The sequence below is a fragment of the Pelobates fuscus genome, chromosome 5 (genome assembly GCF_036172605.1).
Source record: "Pelobates fuscus isolate aPelFus1 chromosome 5, aPelFus1.pri, whole genome shotgun sequence".
NCBI classification, from domain to species: Eukaryota; Metazoa; Chordata; class Amphibia; order Anura; family Pelobatidae; genus Pelobates; species Pelobates fuscus.
The window spans coordinates 130,201,334-130,227,811 of NC_086321.1; the positions used below are offsets into that span (position 1 = coordinate 130,201,334).

Below are 26,478 nucleotides of genomic sequence, written 5' to 3' on the forward strand. Positions count from 1 at the left end.
TCAACAGATGACAGGTTAAGCTACATCAGCTGCTGGTGTTTAATCATAAAATTACGAATTGCCAGGGATTGGCAGTGAACGTTTAGTTCATACTAGTCAAACTGGAAAACCAGCTGATTTGCCGATTATGTCGGCTTAATACGGCTTATATTGTCCTAAAGTTTGCAACCACTGTGGGATGTGTCGTCCCTGCCCATCACCACTTTGGAATGTACAGAGGATTTCTACCGTCCCAATTTGATTGTGTCCTTTGGTCCTTTTTCCTCTCCTTTCTCTTCCTCAGCCAAGAGTAGATCTATAGTGGCTAACCTCCCCTAGAGTTCCTCACTTTTTTGAGATTTCCCTTTCCCTTTGCACCTAGTGAAATTGGTCTTTGCATTGGGAGCCCATTTTGCATTACTGTCTTCTGCTCAAGACACTGAGTTTTGTCTCTATAATTGTTTTACCTGTCATTATATCATACCTCCCAAATGTCACTATTTAGGAGGGACAGTCCCTATTTTGACCCACATCCATCTGTCCCTCTTTTCTATCCTAATGTCCTTCTTTTCTAGGAGCTCTATATTGTTGGTGTGTCTGAGTGTATAACAGGGCTCCACAGCAACAATACTCATAGTGTACTCACATTATTATAACACCAAATTAAAGGGACACTATAGGCACCCAGACAGCTTCATCTCATTGAAGTGGTTTGTGTGCTCTGTCCCAGTACACTTAGTCCTTCAATGAAAAATACTGCAGTTTTTGAGAAACTGCAATGATTAGGCGCTTAGGGGAGTTTACCGGACTTTGAATCACCTAACTGACGCTGGACAGCCTCATACCCTGTATGAGGACCTCCAGCATCAGTAAAATAACCCATAGGAGAGCAATGAGACAATGCTTTCCTATGGGGAAGGCCTAATGCGCTTTGGATGAAGCTGGATGAGGCGGAGCACCGACCCTGTGCTGGAATCTGGTAAGTAAATAAAGAGCTTTCTAAGCCATATGTACTGCAATGGGGGGACGGGGGGGCCAGAAAGCACTATAGTGTTAAGAATACAACTTTGTCCATTTAAAATGTTGGGAGGCATGTTATATGCTGAAATGAAAAATAAGTACTGCAGATGTTTTGGACTACACCTTCCATGATGCTTTGCCAGCATTATGGGTGTAAGAGCATTATGGGGAATGTAGTCCACAACATCTGGAGTGCCGAAGGTTGCCTATCCCTGCTATAGACAGTCAGTTGGATTCAAGTTCTTAATTGCATACAGACATAAATGCTTATATTCCTGGGAAGTTCTTTCCCATAATGCACCACCACAGATTCCACAAAGCAATATATGTGCAATGTAGGATGACCATCCGTGCAATGTAGGTGGGTGCATATATAACTTACTGAAACGGTAAATAAAATTACAGCTTAATATATATACACATCGGCTCCTATTTTTATTTTATTGAGCCCAAGCTCAACGTAATATATGAACGTATGAATAAATTATAAAGCCCAAGTGCATTGGCCAAAGACGTCTGGGGCACATTTACGAAATAGGGAGTTGTGATAAACTGACATGATTTTACAACCCAAGTGCATAATGTAGACCAAAATAGTTTAACTGTACAAATCGCTAAATTGGGAAATTTTCCTACGCCTACAGTGTTTTTCACTAAAGTCAGAAATTGTAAATAAATCATTTCACGTTACAATTATCAATCTGGCGTTAGCTACGTTTTCAGTTTATAGGTTTAAATTATTTTTGAATTGGCTTTGCATCCCTGAAAATTCACACATTGGTTGATAACCCTGTTAAATTAGCAATTAACTCATCACACTTTTTTCAGGAAACAAATGTCTCAAAATAAATTAACCTAATAAACAGCAATTTATGTATGGTCAAACTTAGTGGAAAAATAACCCAAATCTTCAGCTACTAAACCTTTCTCAAACATACTCTTCCCATTGATGCTTTGAGAGTTTATAAGTGTTCAAATGTCAGTAAGTGATAATCCTAGGTCCACAGCTGAATCTTCACTTGAGAGCTCCATCCTGGCTGAGTTGATGGGTAAATTTATCGAATGTCCCATGCCAGAGACTTGCCTCTGTACGAGCTGTGAGTACAGTCCTCCTTCTTCCATGAGATCTTTATGACTTCCCTGTTGCACCACTTTGCCTTGGTCCAGAACAATGATGTTGTGTGCTTTCTTCACAGTGCTGAGCCTGTGAGCTATAATTAGCACTGTGCGGTTCTGCAGATCGCTATTCATGGCTTGCTGGATCTGTAGGGATGAATCACCAATAATTAATCATGTGTTCTTATAAATGAAACATTTATTTTTCTAAATCACTAGTTCCTCATTCTCATCAAAATTAGCTCTACTGAGAAACGTGAATGGATATGAATTCCTGAAAATAAAAGGAATGGTTACCTATCATTAAAAATACAGTACATCTATAACATTGGAAATGTATACAAATGCAGAAAGAAAAGTCCTGCGCTCACTCCCATCACTGGGCGGCTGCAATGACTACAGTACACATCAGCCCCAATATATATAGTAAAAACCAAAGAAAAACAAGTTACCTGCGCTCTCTCCTTAATCCCTATGTATTTTTAAACAAATTGAGTTTTTTTAGTTACCTCCAATGGCCATGAGAGGATGAGCCCACCTGCCAACGTCAAGGCAGACCCCCCTAGGTGGGTCCTAACTCTAACCATTCACCTTGCTTCCTTGAGCCTCTGGCAAAAATCTCTAATGAGACAGAAAGGGGTATTTTTTATATACACCCCTATACATTATTAACCTTTATTAGGGAACACAGGGGATGGGGGGCTGCATTGTAACAAGGAGAGAGCGCAGGTAACTTGTTTTTCTTTGGTTTTTACTATATATTGAGGCTGATGTGTACTGTAGTCATTGCAGCCACCCAGTGATGGGAGTGAGCGCAGGACTTTTCTTTCTGCATTTGTATCCATTTTTTGTATTACTCAGCCTTGTTACAATGCAGCCGCCCATCCCAATGTGTTCCCTATTAAGTGTTAATAATGTATTGGGGTGTATATAAAAAATACCCCTTTCTGTCTCAGTAGAGATTTTTAATGAAGCAAGGTGAATGGTTAGAGTTAGGACCCACCTAGGGGGGTCTGCCTTGACTTTGGCAGGTGGGCTCATCCTCTCATGGCCATTGGAGGTAACTAAAAAACCTCCATTTGTTTAAAATTACATAGGGATTAAGGAGAGAGCGCAGGTAACTTGTTTTTCTTTAACATTGGAAATGTGTTTAATTTAAAAGGAACTTTAAAAATACAGAACTGCATATTGCAGAGTGAAGAGGTAAGTCAGAGATTTTTAAAATGCGCTTGACAATACAAATATGACACATTGGCACTTCCAGATGGTACAATCTATACAATCTGCTCACCATGCAAATGGCAAATGTTCAGAAAACAGCTTCTTAATTGAGGTTTCAGTTTATATATTTATGCTGTTTGCATAGAGCTGTAAATGTCTTTTATGCCAATTCTGGCACACATTTTTGCGTATACACAGCCCTTAACACACTCCACACAGCCCAAGGCACACTCAACAAAATAAACCTCAGAAATTCGTTATTTTCACCTACGCGATTGTCTGTGATATTTTACGTTAACAAGGTTATTCACTAGTGTGAATTGTCTGGTAGTTAATTCAAAGTTTATTTCAAACTTAGACCTAAATAGCTCATTGGAAAAAATCTACCAAAGTTAGATATAAGTTCAGTTCGGACAGTTTAAGCTAACATTTTAAATTCAATGTAAAGTCTCAACAATTCACACTTCAGTAAATAGCCCTGTTAGTCTACATTTTCCAGTAACACACCATAAACGTATAATTTCCAATTCATACTGGCCTTTTGCCAAACATAACAGCATTAGCATCCCTCGGGGTATACTCTTCATTTTGTAAAGTAAACAATGCATATATCTATGTATTCAGATGTGAGAAAAAAGACATATATATTATTGTTTCTTTCTGAAATGTTTGTCTGTAGAATAGTGACAACGAACAGTAACTCATACTGCGATAGATACCATTCCAGCTAAGAACTCACTAATGAGTGTAACATGACAACGCACAAGATCGCATTAGTGTGGTATTATAAAAACACAAGCTAATGGTAATCTCATTTCCGTCCTTGTAATAGCCGATGATACCCGAGTGGAGTAAAAAAAGTTGTAGGATGATGTTTGTGTTAATACAGAACTTTATTACAAACTATATGATGTAATGAGTGAAACCGTTATTAAATAATCTCTTTAGAGATTTCACAAAATTAATGATTTCATTATAAATCTATAAACATGTAGTGATATAAAGTATATCAAAATATACCTAGTATTTTTCTAAATACTTTCCATTATCAGATATTTCATTTCACGTTGATAACTTATTAAAATGTCTTTGTATTAGAATGTAAAGATATCCCCCTCCTTGCCCCCCCATAAAAAGTCCCTGATTTATGAAACTCACCGCATGTTCACTTTCAGCATCAAGAGCGCTGGTAGCTTCGTCCAGTATCAGTACCCTGGGGTTTCGGATCAATGACCTGGCTATAGCTACTCTCTGTTTTTGACCTCCAGACAATTGGGCACCTTTCTCTCCTGTTTCTGGAATCAGAAAAATCAAAGGCATACAAATGTGCAATTTAGAAACGTTTGTGTGTGTGTGTGTGTGTGTATATATATATATATATATATATATAGTTTATTTTGGTACAGAAAATTACATGGGTTCTATGTTTTAAGTGGGAACACAATGTAAACAGCTAATAAACTTTGTAGAGGTGGACTTGCAGCCTTAAAGCCTATGTTTCTAGATAATGCTAACATGATTAGTTACTAAAATGTAAATTACTGGGAAATCAAAGCAGACATAGCACAATGTCTATATGGTGTCTATTGACATACAGAACCAGTGTGAAGAGAGCTAGTTACCTGTATTATATCCATCTTGAAGTTCTATTATAAAATTGTGTGCGTTGGCCCTTTTGGATGCATTTACAACTACCTCCAGAGGAACCGGCCCCAAACCATAAGAAATGTTATCCTGAATTGAACGGGCAAACAGAACTGGCTCTTGACTTACCATGGATATCTGCCATAAGAAAACCGAACATTATTGGTACATATGTATTGGAAGGTTATTATAAAAACACTCTGGGAACCACAACAACTTCATCAAGATTAAGTTGTTGTGGTGCCAGGAGGTCCAAGACGCTTGCTTACCTTTAAGTGCTAAACTGTTCACAAATGGTTTAACCCCAAAGTCTCCTCTCCTGTGCCAAACCTCTCTAACCCCTTTGAACTGTACCCTCTGTGTGTGCACCTGTTTGTGCACACTTGCTTGGTCTGTAGGAGATGAATGAAGCTGGACTGTGGTCTGTGAGGAGGAATGGACAAGAAGGCAGGTACCCTCAAATAGAGTGTGCCTGCCACGTCTGTTGGCTCAGAGGAGCCAACGGAAGGATGTAGTTAACCTCCCTCGCTGTCAATTAGTTTTTTCAGAGTTTAATTATAAAACTACAGATTTGTCATAAGAAATAGGCACTTTTTAATACTGGAATTAAAATAAGATATTCCTCAACCATAAAGGACTTCAGCAACTAACTTAACATTATGCAAATTAGAAACGTTCCATAAAATAAGTACACACTCCAAAAATATTTGGTGCTCTTTCCCTGTCACCTCTAAGGCCCAGAAATGTTTTGCTAATTGCCTAAAACACCCCAGTTATGTGAAAATGTACTAACTAATCCTTCCTCTTCAGAAAAATAGCCTTACCTCACTAACATACAAGCATGTCGCTGTTAAGGGTTACTAAAAAAAAATAAAATTTTTATTAACATTTTCACTTTAACTCATAAGGTATTAGATTAGTGTGATAGTAACACTTAAATGGACTCTATGGGCACCCAGACCACTTCATCTCAGTGGTCTGTGTGCACTGTCCCCTTAACCCTGCAATCTACAACACTGGAGTTTCAGAGAAATGTTTCAGACCTGTTTATGTTTAGTGACTGTCTAACAGTTGTGGCTGTCTAGTGGCTCTCTTCCCGCGGTCAGTAAAACAACACTGGACGTCCAGCATCTTCAAATCCAACATTCATAATTCAATGCTTTCCTATGGGAGATGTCTAATGTATACACATGTGCTTTAGGGTCCTCTTGAGGGACTTAAGCAATAAAAGACGTGTGTTTAAAGGGTTTTTTAATCCTTTAATTGTCACAGTGGTGGTGGTGGGGGGGGGGGGGGGTGCGGTGGGGTTGATGGAGAGGGATGGCACAGGTTTGTATTCCTAACACTGTAGTGTTCCTTTAATTTACCATAAACATCTTATTCCACTCTTTTCTTACCCACTTTTTTACTGGTGAAAAGTAGTTTTTCCAAATAATTATTTTTTTCCTTTTTAATAAGACAAATTATTATCCCTAGCCATCAGAGGCATGACAAAATATAACTAGCAATATTAGCCACTAAATCCATCAGAATAAGCATTAGTTATAATATATAGTATTTATAGCCACTACGTGCTACCTGTATACAAGAAACCCCAGAGATATAACTGAAGTATTAATACTAGTACACAATAATATAAATATGGAATTTGAATTAATAAATGCCTCATGGATATTAGCAAATGTGCACTTACCATTGTGCATGCGGGGACATGTAAGTTATGCACTAAACATAACAAGGATGTAAATAAAGAATATTTGCAAATAAAGAATTATATTCAGTTTCCATGATGTCAAACAACGATGGTGCATCAGACCTAGCGCACACAACTACAATGATTCTGCCTTACCTGGTTCATGCATCTCATTACCTAGTGATAGTGATGGAATGTATAAAACAAACAGTGTGTTCTGTATAACTACCTTTGTATGTAGGTACTTGTGATCATAACTTTTAATTGGTTGTCCATCAAGAAGAACTTCCCCGTCTTGTATAGAGTAGAAATTCTCCAAAATATTCACACAGGAGCTTTTCCCACTACCCGATGGACCAACCAGTGCATTGATTTTGCCTGGATAAAGACTGAACGACATATTCTGCAGGAATACAAACAAGCTTTGTTATAGAGCTGCTGAACCATCGATATGATGGATCTTGTCATTTTATACAACTCATGTTAACGCCAGCCACTAATCTAGAACAATACACTTGCCTATGATGTAACCGTACTCTGGCCTGATTGGGTTAGTTCAGTCGTTATTGGTGGAAATAACACACAAATCAGTTTAACGGGCTTCTTTGACATTGAAATATAAGCCAGCTTCAATTGCAAGGCCGAATGTAAATATAATCCTCTTAGCTACAGTAGTTTTATTTGTTTGAAACCAGATTCTTTTATGAACTGTCTGCAGAACATACAACAGAAGAACCTTCTGTTCTGGCAGACTCATTGTATATGGAACAGAAAGGCATTCAAGTTCTGCACTTGTTCTGTTCTACAAAAAGATTATTTTGATGGATGCTTGAAACTAAGAAATAGCCGTCATATCCCAGATCACACACAGTAACCTCAGGCTTCTGAATGATAAAAATATTATGGCGGAGAATTTTCCCACAATATGTTCTACCAGTTATGAGCAGGGTGTAACAGTATAGAAGTGAATTATTATCCTGTCACTGGACAATTGTTCTCTAACGTATGAAGCAGAACATTACAAATAATAATCTTCAGTACGAACATTCTATCTATGCGTGTATGGAAAAGGTGAGCAATTAATGAGAAGAGAAAAAGAAATGACTTTAATTCTCAGTCTGAAGGTCATTCTTCCATTGGCTAAATGCCAGATCTTTACTATGACCATTGTGATTTATACAAATAACACTTGTATTAAACCTGATAGCAAACATCGCAATGAGACGTTTAAAAAAAAAAAAAAAATGTTTTATACTAAACGGATTTCTTTGTCTTCTAATGGAACCAAAGGCTATTTGCAGATATCTATAAAAGCAAAACACAGATTAATGGAATTTTGGCACCTTGTCAATGGTATAACTGTGATAGGGTTATTTGAAAATAGAGAATATATTTGACAAACTCTGATTAATTAATTTATTTGTTATATAGGTGCTGGGGCACAAATGAACAAACTCCAAATTAGCGCAGCATCATTCAGTTCCAATCTCCCTGTGGCCCATAGTTTCACATGTGGAATGCACAGAATCATTTCAGCATGCTGTATCTTACTCACCATTAAAACCTGTGATGCAGGCCTGGTAGGATAAGCGAATGTAACATTTCTGAACTCCACCTTACCCTCCAAATTTTCTGGGGCGAGGGTGCCATCATTAACCATTTTCGGTTTGCGATCTATGAATTCAAATATTTTTTCTGCTGCCCCAACACCTTGCATCAGCCCACCGTACACTGAGCCAACTGACTGAAACAAAATACACATTTTATCCACCACCTGTAACAGCCATTTTCTAATGATAAATTAGCAGTTTAATTAACAGAAGATCTATAAAAGCATAGCTAATGTTATGGGGTAATAATTCATTTTAATGAATAGTTTATTGTTTTTTTCCCCATTTACAGCATGGGTGTCAATGTCTGCACCCTACAACCCCCATAAGTCTCTGGGAAACTGTAGTCCATCAACATTGGTGGGGAAGGCGGAGGGGAGAGAGTTTGACAAAACTACTTTAGAAGTATATTCATATGACTGCTTTTTTTTTTTTTTTTTTTTAACTATTTTCATTGCCTTCATCTCTGTTAGGAAACTGGATGTACTTTACATGACTACTTGTTTTAATATAGTAGGGGTAGTCACTAACTATTTAGAGAGGTATAAAGATTAGTGCTCAGTATATGCATTACACAGTTATGTTTGTTCAAACATGTATTTGGATGGACAGCAGATAAACCAAATATAGCCAGAAAATAGGCATTTGATTAACTATTGTCACAACAGTGAAAGCAATCAAGTTGTTTCAATACTGAACAAAAAATCTAGGATAAAACTGATACAACAGTTTCACTATGACTATGTTTGTGTTTCTCCCTCTTAGAGTTCAGAACAGATTCATTAATCCCGTACATTACCAGTATTATTTCTGATATAAATGTTTCTTGTTGACACCTGTGTTGTGGAAATCAAACCATCTATACAAAGGTATCCCCTTTATCCCCTCATGGAGTGCAATACGACACATACGACTCGGTATACTAGATTAGATCGTTCTACAGTTGAGAGGCCCTGCTCCATTTATGTATTTGACTGACTGCTTTTATACTTGAAGCTGTTTTATCTCATTTTTGAAAATCCTTCCTCGGTCTACTATTAAGTTTAAAATTGAATTCATTAAGGAAAAAGGTCATAACCAGTCAGCAAATATGCCCAACGTGGACCCCGCCAAATAATAAACAACATTCCTAGTTATTTTCTTCACCCAGTTGCTCTGAAGAAGAACAGTATAGATTGAGTCATGTAGGCTCGTGTACAGAGCAAGGCAATGTGGCTTAGAGGAGCCCTGCTGAGGTAATTTATTCCCCACTGGCTGAAGACTAATGTGGAACTGGAGAGGAACTATATTTATGTAATGTCATATTGCAACGCAATATCGAAACCATGTGTGTATACATGTTGCTGACAGAGAAAGGATTAACTCATCAACTAAATAGTGTTTTCCCACATTTTCCATTCATCGGTACCAGTATCAGCAGAAACAAAAATAAACTCCAGGAAAGATGTGTACCCTTTTTTATGACTCTAATCCCCTGTGAAATTGAATACAGTAAAGCTGTATTTGGTCTTATATTGATGATATTTATTTCATAGTAAGTTCCACTACTTACAATTTGCAGATTTGGTAAATAGAATCAAAGAAGATCCACCTCTCTGAAGACAATCTTTATACCATAACTCGAGTCTTTATACCATAAACCAAGTTGATCCTAGTGTGTGATGACTTGATTTTTAGGTTCTCTTACCTCAATGCAGTCTCCCAGAAGAAATTCATAAATGACAAATGAAATCAGGTTACCGCTGGTCATTTGTCCTGAAATAACGAGGTGGCCACCATAATAAAGAATGCTGATCTGTAACACCAACTGTGTAAACTACAATGACAGAGAATTTAAACAATATATATAACTTCAGGGAGTACATAATTATCAAGTTATGCAAACTTCTGGAATTCTGGGTAACTACATGTAGTTTAGAATTGAAGATAGGGTCCAAAAAGGCAATTTCACATAACTATGTGTATATTGACTGCATAGTCAGTACAACTGAGCCATTATTGGACAGATGCCTTCATTCTTCCAAAGATACATTTTGCACAGAGCTTTGTTCATGTACTAGATGGCTACTCCTATATCCTCCTGTCCGTGATACAATAACTTCTTTGTATAGTCTCCATTCACCAATCGTAAATTAATATCAGTATTAGATTCTATGCCTGCAAATATAGCTTAAGCCATATGATTAACCAGTTTTTATACCAAAAAGAAATATCCTAAAACTTTAAACATATACATATAATGCCACACAAAGAAAAAAAGGAAATGTGGTATGTGGATTTTATAGCAATGTTCTGAGTTCCAATTGTTCTATAGAAAGCAGGGAAGAAATAGATTAGAAAAGAAATTAAACACGGTGGCCATCTTACTAAGAGATTAAATGTTTAAAGAGTTAAAACTTATATTCTATTCCGTGGGAATATATTTTTCAATATAAACCCTAATCTATTCAGAGTTACATTTGAGAGTATACAGAGCATGGGTCACAGTCTGGTTACTTAGCATCTCAGATCTCATGAAGCTGAAGACCAGTAGGGAATAGAATAGAACACAATCTTGCAGATATTAAGGTCTTCTTCTGGGCACTGAGATTGCCTGGTCTCAATAAGCCTATGAAGGGTACCAATTCCTCTGTTCCAGCTTCAATATAATCTCAGTGTGCAGAACAGGTCCATTAATAGAACAACTTGTATTAATGGACAGTTATCAGAGGACGTTCTTTATTCTAGTTCAGATTTTTTGTCTGACCTCCTACTACTTATTATACTCTCATTTGATGTATATAACATACAGGATTATTTATTAAGATTGGCTAATAAAACATAAGCGGTGATTCAGTAAAACTCATACATACTCCAGTAGACCAGACATAGTAGGTGTAAGCGATGGCTTCCTTAATATACAGCGTGTAGACTTGTTGCAATTTTTCTTGGTAGACATTGGCTTCACTATTCTCATTGGCAAAACTGCGCACGGTTTTCATTGATGAAATGGTTTCCTCGGCTGTACTGTTGGCCTGTGCTAAGGCAGTCTGAACTTCTTTTGAGAGTTTCTGTGGGAAACACAATAGAAATCTCAAATACAGTATTTTGCTTTTGCCATTATAGAACGATCTGCTGCCCCATTTGTTCTAGGACTACAAAAAACGCCATTCTCACTCAGATATCTGGTGATAATCAGAGTTGTAGCTTAATAAACGCTGGAAGTTGGCAGGTTGCCTAACAATTCCAGAAGTTACAGAGAAGTAAAGTTATACATGACTAGCTGAACCTACAGAGATCATATTAAAAATATACGACATGTGGAAATGCTTGCAAAAAGTTAAAATGGTGGTCAAGCATAAGATTGCATTATTCTGGCATATAACTGACCCACCATCTATGCAACTTTGGCTTTCAAGAATGGAGAACTTCAAGGTGATGGAGGAGCTTATCTTTAGCTCGAATGGCCGTGTCCGAACATAAACTGCAATCAGGGCCCGCTATAGTCAACTGATTTTCAGACAATTCTTGCGAACGCTTAAGAATTTTTTGATTACTTTCACACTAACATCTGCAGTCCAAGATTAATTCATTGCTGATTATTACTGGCGTGATAGCAAAATCCACCCCTTTCTCTGTTTTGCCTTATCCCTCCCACCTTACCCCTTTGGTATGTTTTACCCTATTTCTCTTAATCACTAGCTGGATGACCAGCTGTTCTTGTCGTTTGAAACAATATGATAGCTATCTATATGACTCCCAGTACAGCTTCTAAACTGTGTTATATATACTCTATGAAACATTTGTAATTATTGAGACCTGTGTGTTTCATCACGACTGAAACAATTTTCCATTGGGCCCTGCAAGTCCCATTTTGAGGTCCTGTTTGATTATTTAAACCAATACATTTATTTATCCCCTTTCTTTCGTTCTTTTGTTGTTTTTTTTTGCTTTCCTTCAATAAAAATATAAAAAAAAAATTCAAATGGAAATACTGCTATCAGGTCAACAGCATATTTCCACATGATCCTGGGCAAAGGTCAATGCAATACGATGTAGTCTTTTCACTTGGAGGTTTAACAAATTTACTACAGCAGTGGAACTTAGCCCCTGTGTCTGGAAACAAGGATGGTCCAGTGACATTTAAGTTGGTCTCTCTACAAAGTAGAATTATTACATCACATTTTATAATAAGACTCTTGAAGAATAGTCATTTAGATAACACTATGTACATGATTTAGGTCATTGGAAAGAACTATTGTGCTAGAACCACACCAAAGTGATATGATCTTTATCAACACCATTGGCACTATCAGCCAAGTAAGCCTATGTTACCTTACTAGTGTCAGGTAACACAGACCAGCTTAACACACTTCATCTTCAACTGCATCTATCACGTTGCTTTATAATTAATATTTACTTATCCTCTTTGAGAGATGTGTGCACTGTAGGTATATGATAAAATACTATGTAATTAATCCTGACGATCCTACACTTACTAATTAATAAAGACAACAGCAGTCCTACAGAAACAACAGACAAGCAGATCCTTTTGGAAATGGGACCTGTTTTAGTATGTTAGGAAACTTAACTCCAAGGTGTGGTTGCCTGGTTCTCGGATTACATGTGTTAATGCTGTAACTAATTTTAGAACATGACGAACAACAGGAAATTGTGAAACGAAACAGGTACTAGTCACATGAATGAATGCTGACATTTATACACCCATGTACTCGTGAGTACATTACAGAACACTGCGTAGGTATTCACAGAGGGTTATACTAGCATTACTAGATAGGGGTAATAATTCCACATTTATACAGTGGGAAAATCCAGCTAAGGCATCAATACTTCATATATTAATATATGTTAGCTCCCACTAATATTGTTCTATTACTTTCTAAATGTCCTCTCACTGTACGTGTGAAAATGATGTATTACTTTGTACGGTATTTGTAATTTTTTTTACAAGGAATTAATTATACTAAATATATTCTGAAAAAGTTTTGTACACAAAAATATATATAGAGGTGGTGGGCAATATAATTGAAAATAGCAGATAAAAAAAATAGTAACTAGGGGTGGGCCTGACCTCCATGCTGTGCAGACATGTGGCACTTAAGCACCTGCATTTTTTTTTATTCTTTATTTTTGAAAGTGCATAGATAATTACAAGTTTCAATACTGGCAGAGAATGTTACAGTAGTCGACAATTGGTGACATTTTGGCGTCAGCTTCAAGATACGTTGCCCTTTTTTTTTATAATAAATTTGAGAGTAAGCATAGACAGGTATAACAGAATAAAATAATCAGGTTATACATGCTTGAGATCATATTGCTATAGTTAGTCATATATTGCAAGCGATCTGCACAATTTGAAATGCTTAGTTACTCGTGGGTTAACTTTAGGGTGACAGTAAGCATAAGAGACAAACCAGTAATCACAGGGTAAACCAACATGTCTGCATATTAGGCAGGTGCTTTGCGTTTTGATAGTACATGCACAATTTTATGTTTTATAACGAAGATGTCACAGGTGAAAAGATAAGCATGTCGAGATATAAACAGGCATATAATATGGTTCTCTTCTAACCTGTGTGCAGGCTAGTAGGCCTATATGTGTGATGGTTGTCAGGCTGGAGCACAGTGTATATGTGCTGTATTTATTTACTAGGTAAATGAGTGAACTGTGGGGTGAGTCGCTTTAAACAGGTGATTGCATACCACTGGCTTGGGCTATGGGAAGCGGTTGTTCGCTTAAGTATATCTTGAGGGGTTGGGGAGTGTTGTTGCACCAAGCACCTAATGTTAAGGGCAAGTGGGTCGAGAGGGGATAAGGCTGCATATCAATGTATAAATGTGTATCATATAATTAATATCAATGTCAGTGCTAGAGTACATTACAGTCCCAGATCGTGCGTTCAGCCTATTCCGGACAGCAGGTTGCTCTGGGTGTTGGTCCAAGGGGAGTCCCAGGTATCTGCTGGTGAAGCGTTGTGGGGGGTTTGCCTCCCGCCCCTGGCCTTCCCGCGGGCCGGCATCTTTGCTCCATGGTCTTGGGGCCTCAAAGAGTCCGAGTCCTGCCCTGTGTTGGGGAGACAGACGGACCTGTTGCTGTGTCTCCGCTGGGTGTGGGTGGTCTTGCCCGATGTAGCCCACGACCTCGGTGGGCCAGAGTTTGGGTGCCCTCGCTTGTGTGCTTTTCGATCGCCCAGAGGTTTCCTGCCACCTCCACCACTCCCTCCGCTCCTGAGCTCTTGTGCAGGGTGAAAGGGTGTATCACGCCCTAGTCTTGCCTCTAGGTTAGCCCTGAATCGCTGGCATAAGTCGTCTAGGTGCTGCAGGGATCTGTTATTGGGATCTTGTTGCTGCCTCCCATGTCGCATGGACAGCACTTCTCCGACTCCCGGGGCCGTCGCCATCTTGGTGGAGTAAGTCGTGGCGTGTGCGGTTTCAGGGTCCGCGTCTCCTCGGTGCAGCTGGCCAGCCAGTGTGGACCGGGATATCCCCCGCCGGTCCATAGGGAGGGGAAACGGAGCTGTGGCTTGTCCCGCGGACGCCCAGTGCTGCACAGTATAGGCAAGCGGCCGTCTCGCCTGTCCAACGGGTTCACCAAGCCTCACTCACCTCTCCAGCGTTTGCAGAGAGAGCTGCTTCCAGAGGCAATACAGCTTGCTTCGGTTGGTCGCAGACGCAGGCAAGTCAAACATTAAGGGCCACAGGGCTATCTGGGACTTGTGTATTTTTATTTTAAATTCTTTATTTTATTCGTGCATGAGGAGTTACAAGCATATATCAAGTGCCACAACAGCACACATGGATTAAGCATCAGTGTTGACAATGTGGTACTCAGAAACTGCACTTTTTTTTTTTTGGTACGTTGTAACAATTTTATGTTAGAACATCAAGCGCATCTGTTTTGCAAGCTAAATTCAAACGCAAGTTTTGTGAGGCGCAATAAAAGGAGAATCGCAGGCGTGTTATATTGGCTTATAGTCTCCTACATGAGTTAACATGTATTGCAGCGATTACCTGGAAAGCAGGGTTAGTAGGCATAACATAATATCTGCAATGTGTGATCTAAGGCATACAGTGTTATTGCATACGATATTAATTAAGTAGCTGGGTCTCAGGCTATGCATATTTGTCCGACTGATCAGCATTATAGATTCTGCTTTCTATACGGATTAGCTGGACGTATAAGTGATTAAGTAAAAACACGGTCACAGACATGCTTATAAAATGCTTATAAAATGCGAATTAGGAAAAGGGGAGAGCATATAATAGGAGGTACATGGTATGTGTTATAAGCGTAGCTATACAGTAGTTTCAAGAGATTTTGACTAAGTGATGGAAAAGCACGGTAAGACAATATGTTGTACTTGCTGAAACTAGCTAAAACATACATGTGTTGTTAGTTAATAGTCACGTTTGTTAAGCGATAGACATATAGATTAATGTGTATGATAAACAATTAAGTAAACAAGCGTATATCTGTCCACTGGGGTTATACCGCTGTCGTGGTCTATGCAAGGCAGGTGGGGGGTAAGTGCAGGGGAGCACTGACTAAATGCGGGCTGAGCGTGCCACAACAATATGCGCGATTTGCAACGTTATAAATTGCTAGATCGGGAGGATTGTATAAGTGGGTGACAGATTGCATGCAGTACAATAGTAAAACTAAACTGGTTAAGGTACATTGCTCGAAGCAATAATGAAATTACTGCGAAATAAATGGCTATTCAAAGCATAGTACTACTTGTTGCCCAAAGATAGTGTTCAGTAGTTCAGTGAGAGCCTTGTTTCCCCTCTACTTGCTGTGTACGATGGCAGTCGGGGGGGGGGGGGGTGCTGGATGCGCCCGAGAATTCAGTCCCATACTGTGTCTAGCCGATGCCCCGGCGGGTTTCCACATAGTCCAGCTGTAAGGGTTTTCGTGGCATCTTGTCGCCCCCTAGTTTGTTGATGCTGCTTCGGGGGTTAACTCTGACGGTGTGTCGTGGAGTCAACTGCTGTACAGCCGCTTGGGGCGTCTTGGCTCGTGCGTGGGATCGGTGTAAGCTGTTCTGTATGCTGAGAGGTGGATCAAGTGAGTCTCCTGTTTGCAGCGGTTGATTTGCAGGTCCGGTTGGTTTCATTTGCAGGTAGGAGACTGCACCCGATAGGCCTCCCGCCGTTTTCCGCCTCTGGGCCCGCTTGTATCTGCCCAGTCGAGCAGCCATTTTGGAGCCTCGTGGTGTCTGTCTGTAGTAGCTCCGTCGTGCTGCGGGCCGTATCCACGAGGTCACCATTCTCTCTGCTTGCCGAGAGGTAGCACCCCTCTTCTGCAGGGCATACTTCAGCCTCAGTAGGCCGCATTCCCGGCCTTTACGGGTCCCGGAGTGGTCTCGCTGGGTTCAGGAGGGCACCCCCGATGTGGGTGGCGCACCCCCGAGTGGTTTTGAGTGAAGTGGTCGCCGTTTTGGCCCCGGATCGTGCCCGCTCGGCCGGAGCCCATGTCAGTTGCGACTGTCCGGCTCGGCGGTCAAGCTCCGCCCCTCCTGGGACTTGTGTAAGGCGCCCACAGTAAGAGTAGTAGCTGGAGCTCCTTGAAAGTACAACCAGTCGCCATGCTGCTCAGGCCCCGCCCCCAGCACCTGCATTTTTGGCAGTAATCGACATCCCAATCTTGGCTAACACACTTTCAAGCTGACCTCTGTGCATCTAAGTTAGCAGTTTGATATCTTTTCTAAAGTCTTACCTCACCAGGTGCCCGGATGAGCCTGCTGCGGCCTGCAGAAAGTGGAGCTAGGGAGAGGCGGTCGCTTTCTTCGCTGTACTGCTCACAGTTTGGACCCGCTGCATTCCTACCCCCTCCTTTGGACCGGTTGGGGATATCCCTGTACCCTCTGGACTGATATGAGCTGTGACACCAGTGCTCACTGCTTCTTGGGAGCTGACACGAGTAGCCCTCAATCATTCCAAGATGGCGACTGCCTACCAAAGCGGAACTCCCATGGCGTGAGTTCCCCCCAGATAGCATGCAATGATTACGCTTCTCTCTGCATGTTGCGTCTGGAGGGCATTTTCCAAAGATTCTGGTCCACCGTACAAGCATGCTAGTGAGCCAATAAACTGAACCACCAACATGGTGATCGAAGCGGCACATGTTCAGAGACAGAACGGCCTCCTCAAAGCAATACGCGCAAGAAGAAATGCATACTAACCCTGCAAAACCTAACTAGGCCAAAAACCACCCGAGGCATGGCATTCCTGCATCGCCCACACAGGCGGAAACCTTCTCGCGGAAAGCAGAGAACCATCTAAGACTTCCGACCTCTCACATAGGAGGAAAGGCTTGGACACCAGAATACTTCAAGTCTGCAGCACCCAGACGCTGGCCCTCATAATGGCCTAGGGCTAGAGAGGCCCCTTGACCAGGCGCAAAGTCCTCCCTCCCTGGAGGGGATGCAGTTGTGCCCCTTATAGGAATCGGTTGAACTAACTCCCCAGACTCTTGCCTATAATCTTACTCAATGCTCAGTCAGCATAGCTGTTATTTTACTTTATTATATTTGTTTTCAGAGTTATGCATTTTGCTATAGTTCATTTGACGCCATGTTGTTTCTAGCTCCCGAAGTTCTATTCCTTTGCACATTTTCTTTCTTCCTGTCCTTGGCATCTCCCTGTCTTTACTAGCATCCGGTCTTATAACCGTCATGCTCTAGGACAGGGGTAGGCAACCTTTGGCACGTGTGCCATGCACGGCACTCAAGGCTGCTAGCGTCAAACAGACTCTGGCCTATCAGGAGTCCCAGGGAAACTTTAGATATCTGCTAATACAAAAAGGTGGTAAAGGGCAATCCTCAATTTAAGCATTGCAGCACAGAGAGGAAGTGATCTCAGATCACTTTATTCTAGCACTTTGTGAATGGGAATCCACACTGGAGTAGAGCAGCCCACAGCTGCTGTTGCAGCTCCTGTACCTGGCCAGCCTGGTCCCCACTGGAACCAAGGGAAGCCACCCACACTGCTAGATATACACAGGAATGCAGAATAACCCTCCCTTCATACAAATACAAACAGCCCACACAAAAATACAACACACAATCCGCACAAACTCAACACCACTGGCAATCCATATACATGCACACAACCCCACATGCAGCCTCTCATATGCACTACCAAACACACTATGTGACATATCCACCCACACACAAAAGTCTACAAGCAGCCGTCATGCACAGCCCACATTCATAGGTATCATACACGATACCAAAAACTACTCATGAACATACACAATATAGAAAGCAACTACAGTATAAATAACACAAGCAGAATACGGCAAAATACACACCTCAATAAAAAAAAAAATTTAAAACGGCACGCTACGGGACAATCCTATTTCGGCACAGTGCTGCTCAAAGGTTGCCTACCCCTGCTCTAGGACACGATGTTTACCTTGTTCATTAATTAATTTTTTTTAAAAGAGTGCAACAATCCTGTATGACATAGTCAGCAAAACTATATTGTCATATTGTCATCCTCTACTTATGTTACTATGGCTTTATAAATATAAATCTGTGAAGTTATAATTGCACTGCAAAAATAAAGAATTAAAAAAAATGTTTACAAAAATAAAAGAACAGTAACTAAATCAAACGTACAAGTACAGCTGCAACGTGAGTCATTCGAGGTTAAATGTCAATTAGCAGGATGGGTCAATTCTATAGTAGGTGTGAGAGCACTTTGACAGGTGAGTTTTCAAAGAAATAAAAGAGGCCGGATAGTGACTATACTACAGAAGTATCAGTTTCAAAACCTGCACAATTATTTAAAGTGTCATGGTAACCTGTCCTAAAAATAACAAGAGCACAGGGGTCACTGATCATGAGACAAATCGACAAAGAGAAGCAGTGCATGCAAGTTGCTGTTCACAAGTAATAAAGACACTTTAGGTTGACTTGTTGATTATCTGCTTGTGTTTAGAATAAGAATGTTAGTATATGAACAGGAATATATGAATAATATGCATTATATAGACTATGATTTTCAGAGAAGGGAAAGGTTAAAAGCTACGATCCGACAAGCAGCACATCTGGAATTGATTATCTTACAGGGTGAAATAATTATCTTTCATTTGTGTATATTTTGGCACAAACTCGACAAACTGGGAAAGTGAATGTGACTTTAATACGAGAAAAGACAAGTGGAGCCTTGTACCTTGTAATATTTTCCGTACACCCTGGACACCAACATTATGATGGGGAATCCCATGAAGGTCAACACGGAGAGCTGCCAGGAAAGGCTAAACATAAATGCAATTACTCCCAAGGCTTTCACCGAACTGCGCAAGAAGACATTGACATTTTCAGAAACCACATCACTAACAATGGTCGTGTCTGAGGTTAACCGAGAAATGATGTCACCTACGAATAGACAGAAAATGTATTAAATACAGTCAAGTAATCATTGTCATATTTCCTAAATTGTTTCCAAACAGAATCTTTGGCAGGAGGACCTGAAAGCATTTGCTCTTTGTTTGTTTCTGCATTAATGTGTTATTGAGCAGCTACTTTGGCGTTTCAAAATGTAGGTATATAACAAAGAGATTCGCTATTGCAAAAATAACTAATTAAAATAAAGAAAGTAAGTTGTTCATTGTGTGAAATGTAGTTTACAAACATCTACAGTGACAAATGTTGGCATCAGTATTTAATTAACTATTTTGATATAATTTGTGTTCAATGCTAGGCAGCTACAATAATTTTCGCGATAGCATTCATTTATTAAAAAGGCACGCATGTTTATTAAATAGTGTCTTAATCATTAGCGCATCTAACATATCCAATAATGAAAGAAGACATAAGCAATATTCAAACATTTATCTGGAACCTACTGATTTGATCAGTTAAAGGTTTGTTATAGGACGCATAACGCTCTAGCACTGCCTAGTGGCCAAATATAAGGCAGCTACTGCTAGCAATTTGTAAAACAGTAGATAAAAATGTTAAGCCAAAATAGCTAAACTGGATAAACATAAGGAAACATTAGCATGATTATTCACTAAAGTGAGGATTCAAAGTGAATTTTAAATTTAAGGCCAAAATAGGTAAAAACTAGAAGTTCTCTAATTCTCTTTGTCAGCTATGCTTCCACTCCAGCGACTCTGGCCTTAAATGAACACTTCACAGCCTAAATGTAAAATAAAATCAAAATCACTGTTTAGTAGATACGCTGAATGAAAACGTACATGCATGTATTTATTGGGGTATATCTTAAAACAAAGAAAAATTCCAATAGCCGTGTCCCTCTAAATTACCGTGCTCAAAAGAAGACAAGGACCAATAGTACCGCCAGCGGCTTCCTAAAACACTAGTGGCTGGAATATAACAGTGCTTAAAAGTACTAATATATAATACAGTGTAAATTTTATATATTTACTAGAAATTTTTGTTTCTCTCTCTCCCTCTGTCACCCCTAGGCGCTCCACTTTAGAAGTAACCCTATTTTGTATATTAAAACAGTTTGCAAAAGTTGCAGTTCTTATGAGCTACAGTCTTTGCAAGTCTTCCCCCTTTTTCCTTAAAACAGTCTCTTCACGGGGAAATAGCCTATGGGAGGCTTGTCACTGAGAAGCCTCTGAAGGTCTCCCTCCATGCATGCGCACACGCAGCATACCGATTTGAGGTCTGTAAACGCTGGTCTGAACTCTGATCTGAGCTATGGAGGGGGTGAATCAGGCGCACTCAGGTAAAGCATGCCTGCCACTTCTGTTAGCTCAACGAAGCTAACGGTAGCAGGAAGAAAGCCCCCTGGCAGTTTGATTATTTTATTCATTATTTTTAAAGGAGCGGATTTCTAGTAGAAATTGGCACTTTTAAAAGATGTCATTATTATGGGATACTCCCACCCATAAAGCTTTATGGGTGTTAAGTTGAATTCTCACTTTAGTGATGAACCCTGTAGGTTTGTCTAAATTTAATCAAAACCAGATCGGGTTGCATAAGATGTATAATCATTTTAGCACAGTAGTAGTTCTTAATGCATTGTAGAGGTTTAATCTTGCTAAATGCACCAGTAACTAACCAGTGTCCTGGACTAAGCTGATTAGAGTTTCTATTGTGGTATAACAGCTGCAGAGCTGCGAGACATTTGATGCCATTTGGATTGTTGGTCTTCCTTCCACTCATGATATCATGTCTTACATTGACTAACAGCATATGACTAATGATATTCAGAGGGCTGGGTTCAATGTCATGGTTACAAGATACTGACCTGTGTGATTCTCATCAAAAAAGCTGATTTCTTGAGACACCAGTGAGCGGAAGAGGAGGTTACGGATTCTTACATTCAACCTGGCAAATGTGACCGTAAACAGCCCACCTCGCACACCAGCAGAAAAAGAACTGATAAAGGGAGAAATTAACAAAACAAAATCTAAGTATTTTCTTCCTAGTCCTTCTGCAGAATTAAATGTGTTTCCTTCCTCATCGTGACCTGTCCCGTTCTATATATACCAAAGTTAAACATGATGGCTATATCATCCTTTATGGTCTACTGATCTATCACCATACTTAATATTATACTGCCTGGACTAATATAAATCATGGTGAAGATAGCTATAGTTATAATCTTCTACAAGAAGGGTATATGCATGGAATTAATGACATATAGATGGTGTTACCACACTGTTAGAAGTCATGTCATATCTACGGAGTTCAAAATAAAGTAAGCAAAGAAGTCCATTTAGCACATAGATTATTAGGATCCAGAATTCAATAGAGGATACAATACAGTTATTTAATAAATAATGGAGACAATAGGCTTATTCAGTAAATTTCAGACAGATCGATTTGTTTGGGGGTGGATTAGAAGAAACTTGAATCAGAAGCGGCCGGAATTAATTGTTGCACAAGTCTACTGGATGCTACTATATAAACCATCACAGAGGCTGTTTAGGGGTGATATGGATCTATGAGGTTTACGTTTGAAATCTATAGGAAGGACTTGTACTTGAGAGATGTGGAATGTATATATAGTGTATTTATCACAGGCATACATACATATATACAAATACAGTGGTACCTCGGTTTACGAAATTAATGCGTTCTCCGGGATGTTTTGTATTGCGAAAAATGTAAAAGAAAAAACAAGTAAAAGTATGGTGCTAAAAATGCTATAAATTAAATTTAAGAAATATAAGAAATAATAATAGTAGCTGCACTTTATAATGTGTAAAAGCTAAAAAAAAATAAACACATAACTAGACAAAAAAACAACATTTTAAAGATGCAGTGCACTTTATGTACATGTTCATTGCGAAAAATGTGTAAGCCGAAACGTGGTTTCCCATAGGAATGCATTGAAAACCAATTAATCAGTTCCGGAGGTAAATCCACAATGCCGAACATAGTAAAAGGCATGCAAATGACGAAGCTCGGCTACCTACCTTTCCGCCACTTGAGAAATGCACCAAAAAAGTTCAAAAAAGTCCCAAACAAATTCCAGAATTGCTCCAAAACTTGATGCAAAAACCGCTCCAACACCTTCACAATCAACGCCACGTGCTACCCACAGACTCCAGCATGCACGGGGGCGGCGCTATAAACCTCCCAGGCGCAATGCATCCTGGGGAAACTTGCTTTGTATTGCAAAAAAAAAATTTGTAAACCGAGGCATTGTTTTCAATGGATTTTCATTTGTAAACCAAAAATTATGTTAACCGAGGTACCACTGTACATTGTTTTGTTACCTCCCAACAGCCAAAACTGCAAGAATGACGACTGCACTGGAAAACTTCTTCAGACTTCTTTGGACAACAATGCCATCAATCACCAGCCCTGTGTAATATGGACTGAATATTTCCCCTGTGGAGAGGAAGGCCACACTGTAAATTGTAAGACCGTTTGTACTAGCCACTATTAACTACCTATAGGTTTTTAGCACGATATTTACATACTTTGTATAAGTCAGGGTCTGGCTAAAGTAACCAAGATGGATATTTGGACTATCATACAATCTCTTTTCGGTATATGGCATTGTGTTTGGTTTCATTTAATGGAGCAAGGAGTTGCACATACAGTGTGAAAGACATACCGCAGTAAAGTGGAAAGATATTCAAACTAAAATTAAATCTCATAGCAGGAAAGCACTATAAATTGTGTTTTTTTTTTTTTTTTTTTAGGGCAGATCATTAACATCCATTGCATAATGCATGAAAGCCAGTGGAGACTATTCACTAAACCTGTGGGCTAAATAGTTTTGGTAGAAAAATAGATGATTGGAGAATTATTCAAGTTTAGCAATTTTGACTCAAAATGGGCAATCCCCTTGTCCCAATGAATTAACCTACCCAGCTAATGCCATTGCAACATTTGCAATACAATTAATTTATTTAATTAGGTGACAAACTTGAATTCTTAACTAAAGGCCAGCATAAGTCAATTTAAATTGTGTGAACAGTGCATGGTTTTTATATTTTTAAAGAGCAAAGTGCACGAGGGAGACAGGAAGGAGCGCAATGTGGTAGGGTGGGAGAGTAGAGCTAGCTTCCCCTTGAAGGCGCTCTCCCTGCGAGAGTAAGATTTTTACGCCTGTTGTCAGCGTGCAGTGCGCACTAATAACAGGCGTAATAAGGTCAATTTAAATTGTGTTACCAGTGTCAATGTGAGGACATACAGGTGTCAGTGTTCCTGTGTTCAGCATAAATGTGGGAGCATGTTTTTCTGTTTGTGCAGTGTCCTTGTGAGGACATGTTAGTGTTTCTGTATGTTCAGTGTCAGTGTGAGGCCATGTAAGTTTTTCTGAGTATACAGTGCCAGTGTGAGAGCTTGTCAGTGTTATTTGTGTGCACTGTGAAGGTGTATAACTTCTCTTGTGTGCAGTGTCTGTGTGAGGACACACCAGTCTCTCTGTGTGCTGTGTTAGTGGAAAAGTGTGTTAGTGTGCCTATGTATGCAGGTTTTGTTTTTTTAAAGACCAAAGTACACGAGGAGCACAATGTGGTAGGGTGGGAGATCAGGGAGAGTAGAGCTAGCTTCCCCTTGAAGGCACTCTGCCTGTGAGAGTAACATTCTCATGCCTGTTGTCAGCGTGCAGTGTGCACAGGAGTAATTTATGCACAGAATTGATTTTAGGCAGCCCGTAACAGAGTTCTGGGCTGCCTAAGTCTCGTGTGCTGGAGGTGCAAGTAGCCTCCAGCACACAATTAGCAATATCTCAGTATGTGCAATGTTTCGAGCAGAAACACTGCGCATATTGACTCCTACCACCATGACCACTGCAAATCACTGACGTGGTCATGGTGGTTGGACTAAACAAAATCTACTTGTTAGCAAATAATGCCTATTTAATTTAATGCAACTTCAAAAGGCACTTCTATACAACTAGTTTAAACTTTTCAACGACTCATAGTCTGTCATGAACATTATTATTATAAGCAATATTTCATAACTCAATAATGCATATATATTAGTGCACATGAGTATATATAACTACCAGCTTTCAGTAATGGTACACCATGCATTATACTTACCTAGAGTGCATAGAATAAGGAAGAGAAAAGCTGCAACAAGGTATAATGAATCCTGCTTGCAATAAGAAAGCAGCCTTCCTACAGTGGCCCCTGAAAACTCCCTTTTGACGTCCTCTTTCCTGTTGCAACCCAGTGCCTCTCCTTGGTCCCCAGACAGCACAGAATATGACCTGGGTTCTTCTATGCAAGGAGAAACATGTCCCAGCTGGCTCCAAGCACAAAGAGTAAGAGCTGAGGATATCCAGGTCCAGGCGAATAGACTCCAGAACCAAGGATCCCGCACAGGTTTCTCCTCCTCGGAGTACAACAGCAACTTTATCATAGCATAGGTAGCAATGAGGTAGCAAACTAAGGTCATAGGGGTTAGGGATGCTTTAAGCCTCGGAGGACCGTGTGTCCTGTTTTTTGCAACACCAATCACAGCACCTAGGCATATGCAGGTTCTCAGCAATGAAGTTGCCCAAACGTCCACCATGGATTGAAAAATATTAAAATGCATCATGTCTTGAACTATGCTTTCCTTTTTATTGCTGTACATGTACAGTGTTGTTGACACAACTAGGTCACCAAGTGTAAAGGAGACAGTGCCAAGCATTACCTGGCTGGGCCTCATGTTCATGCATGTGTAGAGTAAGTCTTCTAGTTTCCAGTTAGCTTCATTTTGCAGGGCTTCCCTGTAAATAACACCAGACAGTACAGTGAGGAACACCCCAAAACAGCAAGGACACTCAGCACCATCTACTGAATATCTGTACAATTGATGGTCAAATTATAACCTTAGTGAATCCATATGATCATCTTCAAAACCAGGTCATTAGCGCAAAACGTAAGCTCGAAAACATCATAGTAGGCATCTAGTCTTAGAAGGAAACTTCAACTGGTCTAGAATTAGTCTGGGATTGGTCATTAGGATGGTGTCCAATTTGTTTAGAACTCTAAAGGTCATTTCTCCATTACTTCACAGACAATATCTAATTACCTACTGAACTCTACAGTAAAGTAATCTTATCTAAGGTTATTTCCTTGCAATTTTTAAAGGACCATTCCAAACACCATAGTCATACAGCACACTGTAGTGGTTACAGTGCAAAGAGTGCCCTGACATCCTCCTAGAGTAACCTGGGAATTTGCCTAACCTGTCCAATGGCACAATAGGACAGATTTCGTGCACTGATCAGCCCAGGAGTTTATGTTAAGAAATTGGAGATGTTAATAGGCGTTAATAGCCGCCATCAGGGGGTGACAACATGATCGCTATCTATGTGTGCAGCCGCGGGCCCCTGGTTACCGCAGAGGGGGCCCAGCACACTGCGTCTACTCTTCTCCTCTCTTCCAATAACTCTCGCAAGACCCGCGGCCTTCTGAGCATTACCACGGGTTACCATGGCAACGCTCCGCGCGGCACACAGGCCGCGGGTCTCGCGAGAGTTATTGGAAGAAATTAACTGAATGTGAAGAAGCAGTGTGCTGGGCCCCCTCTGCAGTAATAGGGAGCCAGGAGGCCCCCCATGCCACCGGACCACCAGGTAATGGAATCTCCCCCTCCCTGGACACTGGTAAGAAGCAGGGAGGGGGGAATAACATTTAATTAATTTAATATAAAATTAATGTGAAAATACACCTTCCTGCCCTCTCCCCCCCCTCCTAGATTGCACATTTACACACACTCTGCATACACCAATACAACACACACACACACA

General features: G+C 40.1%; 1 protein-coding gene across 1 annotated transcript; it reads right to left on the reverse strand.

Annotated features, from left to right (window-relative positions):
* Positions 1 to 1,190: 1,190 nt before the first annotated feature.
* ABCB9 (ATP binding cassette subfamily B member 9) lies at positions 1,191 to 25,439 on the reverse strand. The gene is made up of 11 exons (XM_063454295.1): positions 24,779 to 25,439; positions 22,997 to 23,111; positions 21,520 to 21,650; positions 19,465 to 19,670; positions 11,136 to 11,333; positions 9,971 to 10,099; positions 8,229 to 8,417; positions 6,903 to 7,076; positions 4,959 to 5,118; positions 4,495 to 4,631; positions 1,191 to 2,262 (listed from the first exon to the last, which is right to left on the reverse strand). Exons 1-11 carry the CDS (start codon positions 25,395 to 25,397, stop codon positions 1,972 to 1,974), a joined length of 2,349 nt encoding a protein of 782 aa, XP_063310365.1. The 5' UTR covers positions 25,398 to 25,439; the 3' UTR covers positions 1,191 to 1,971.
* Positions 25,440 to 26,478: the final 1,039 nt, after the last annotated feature.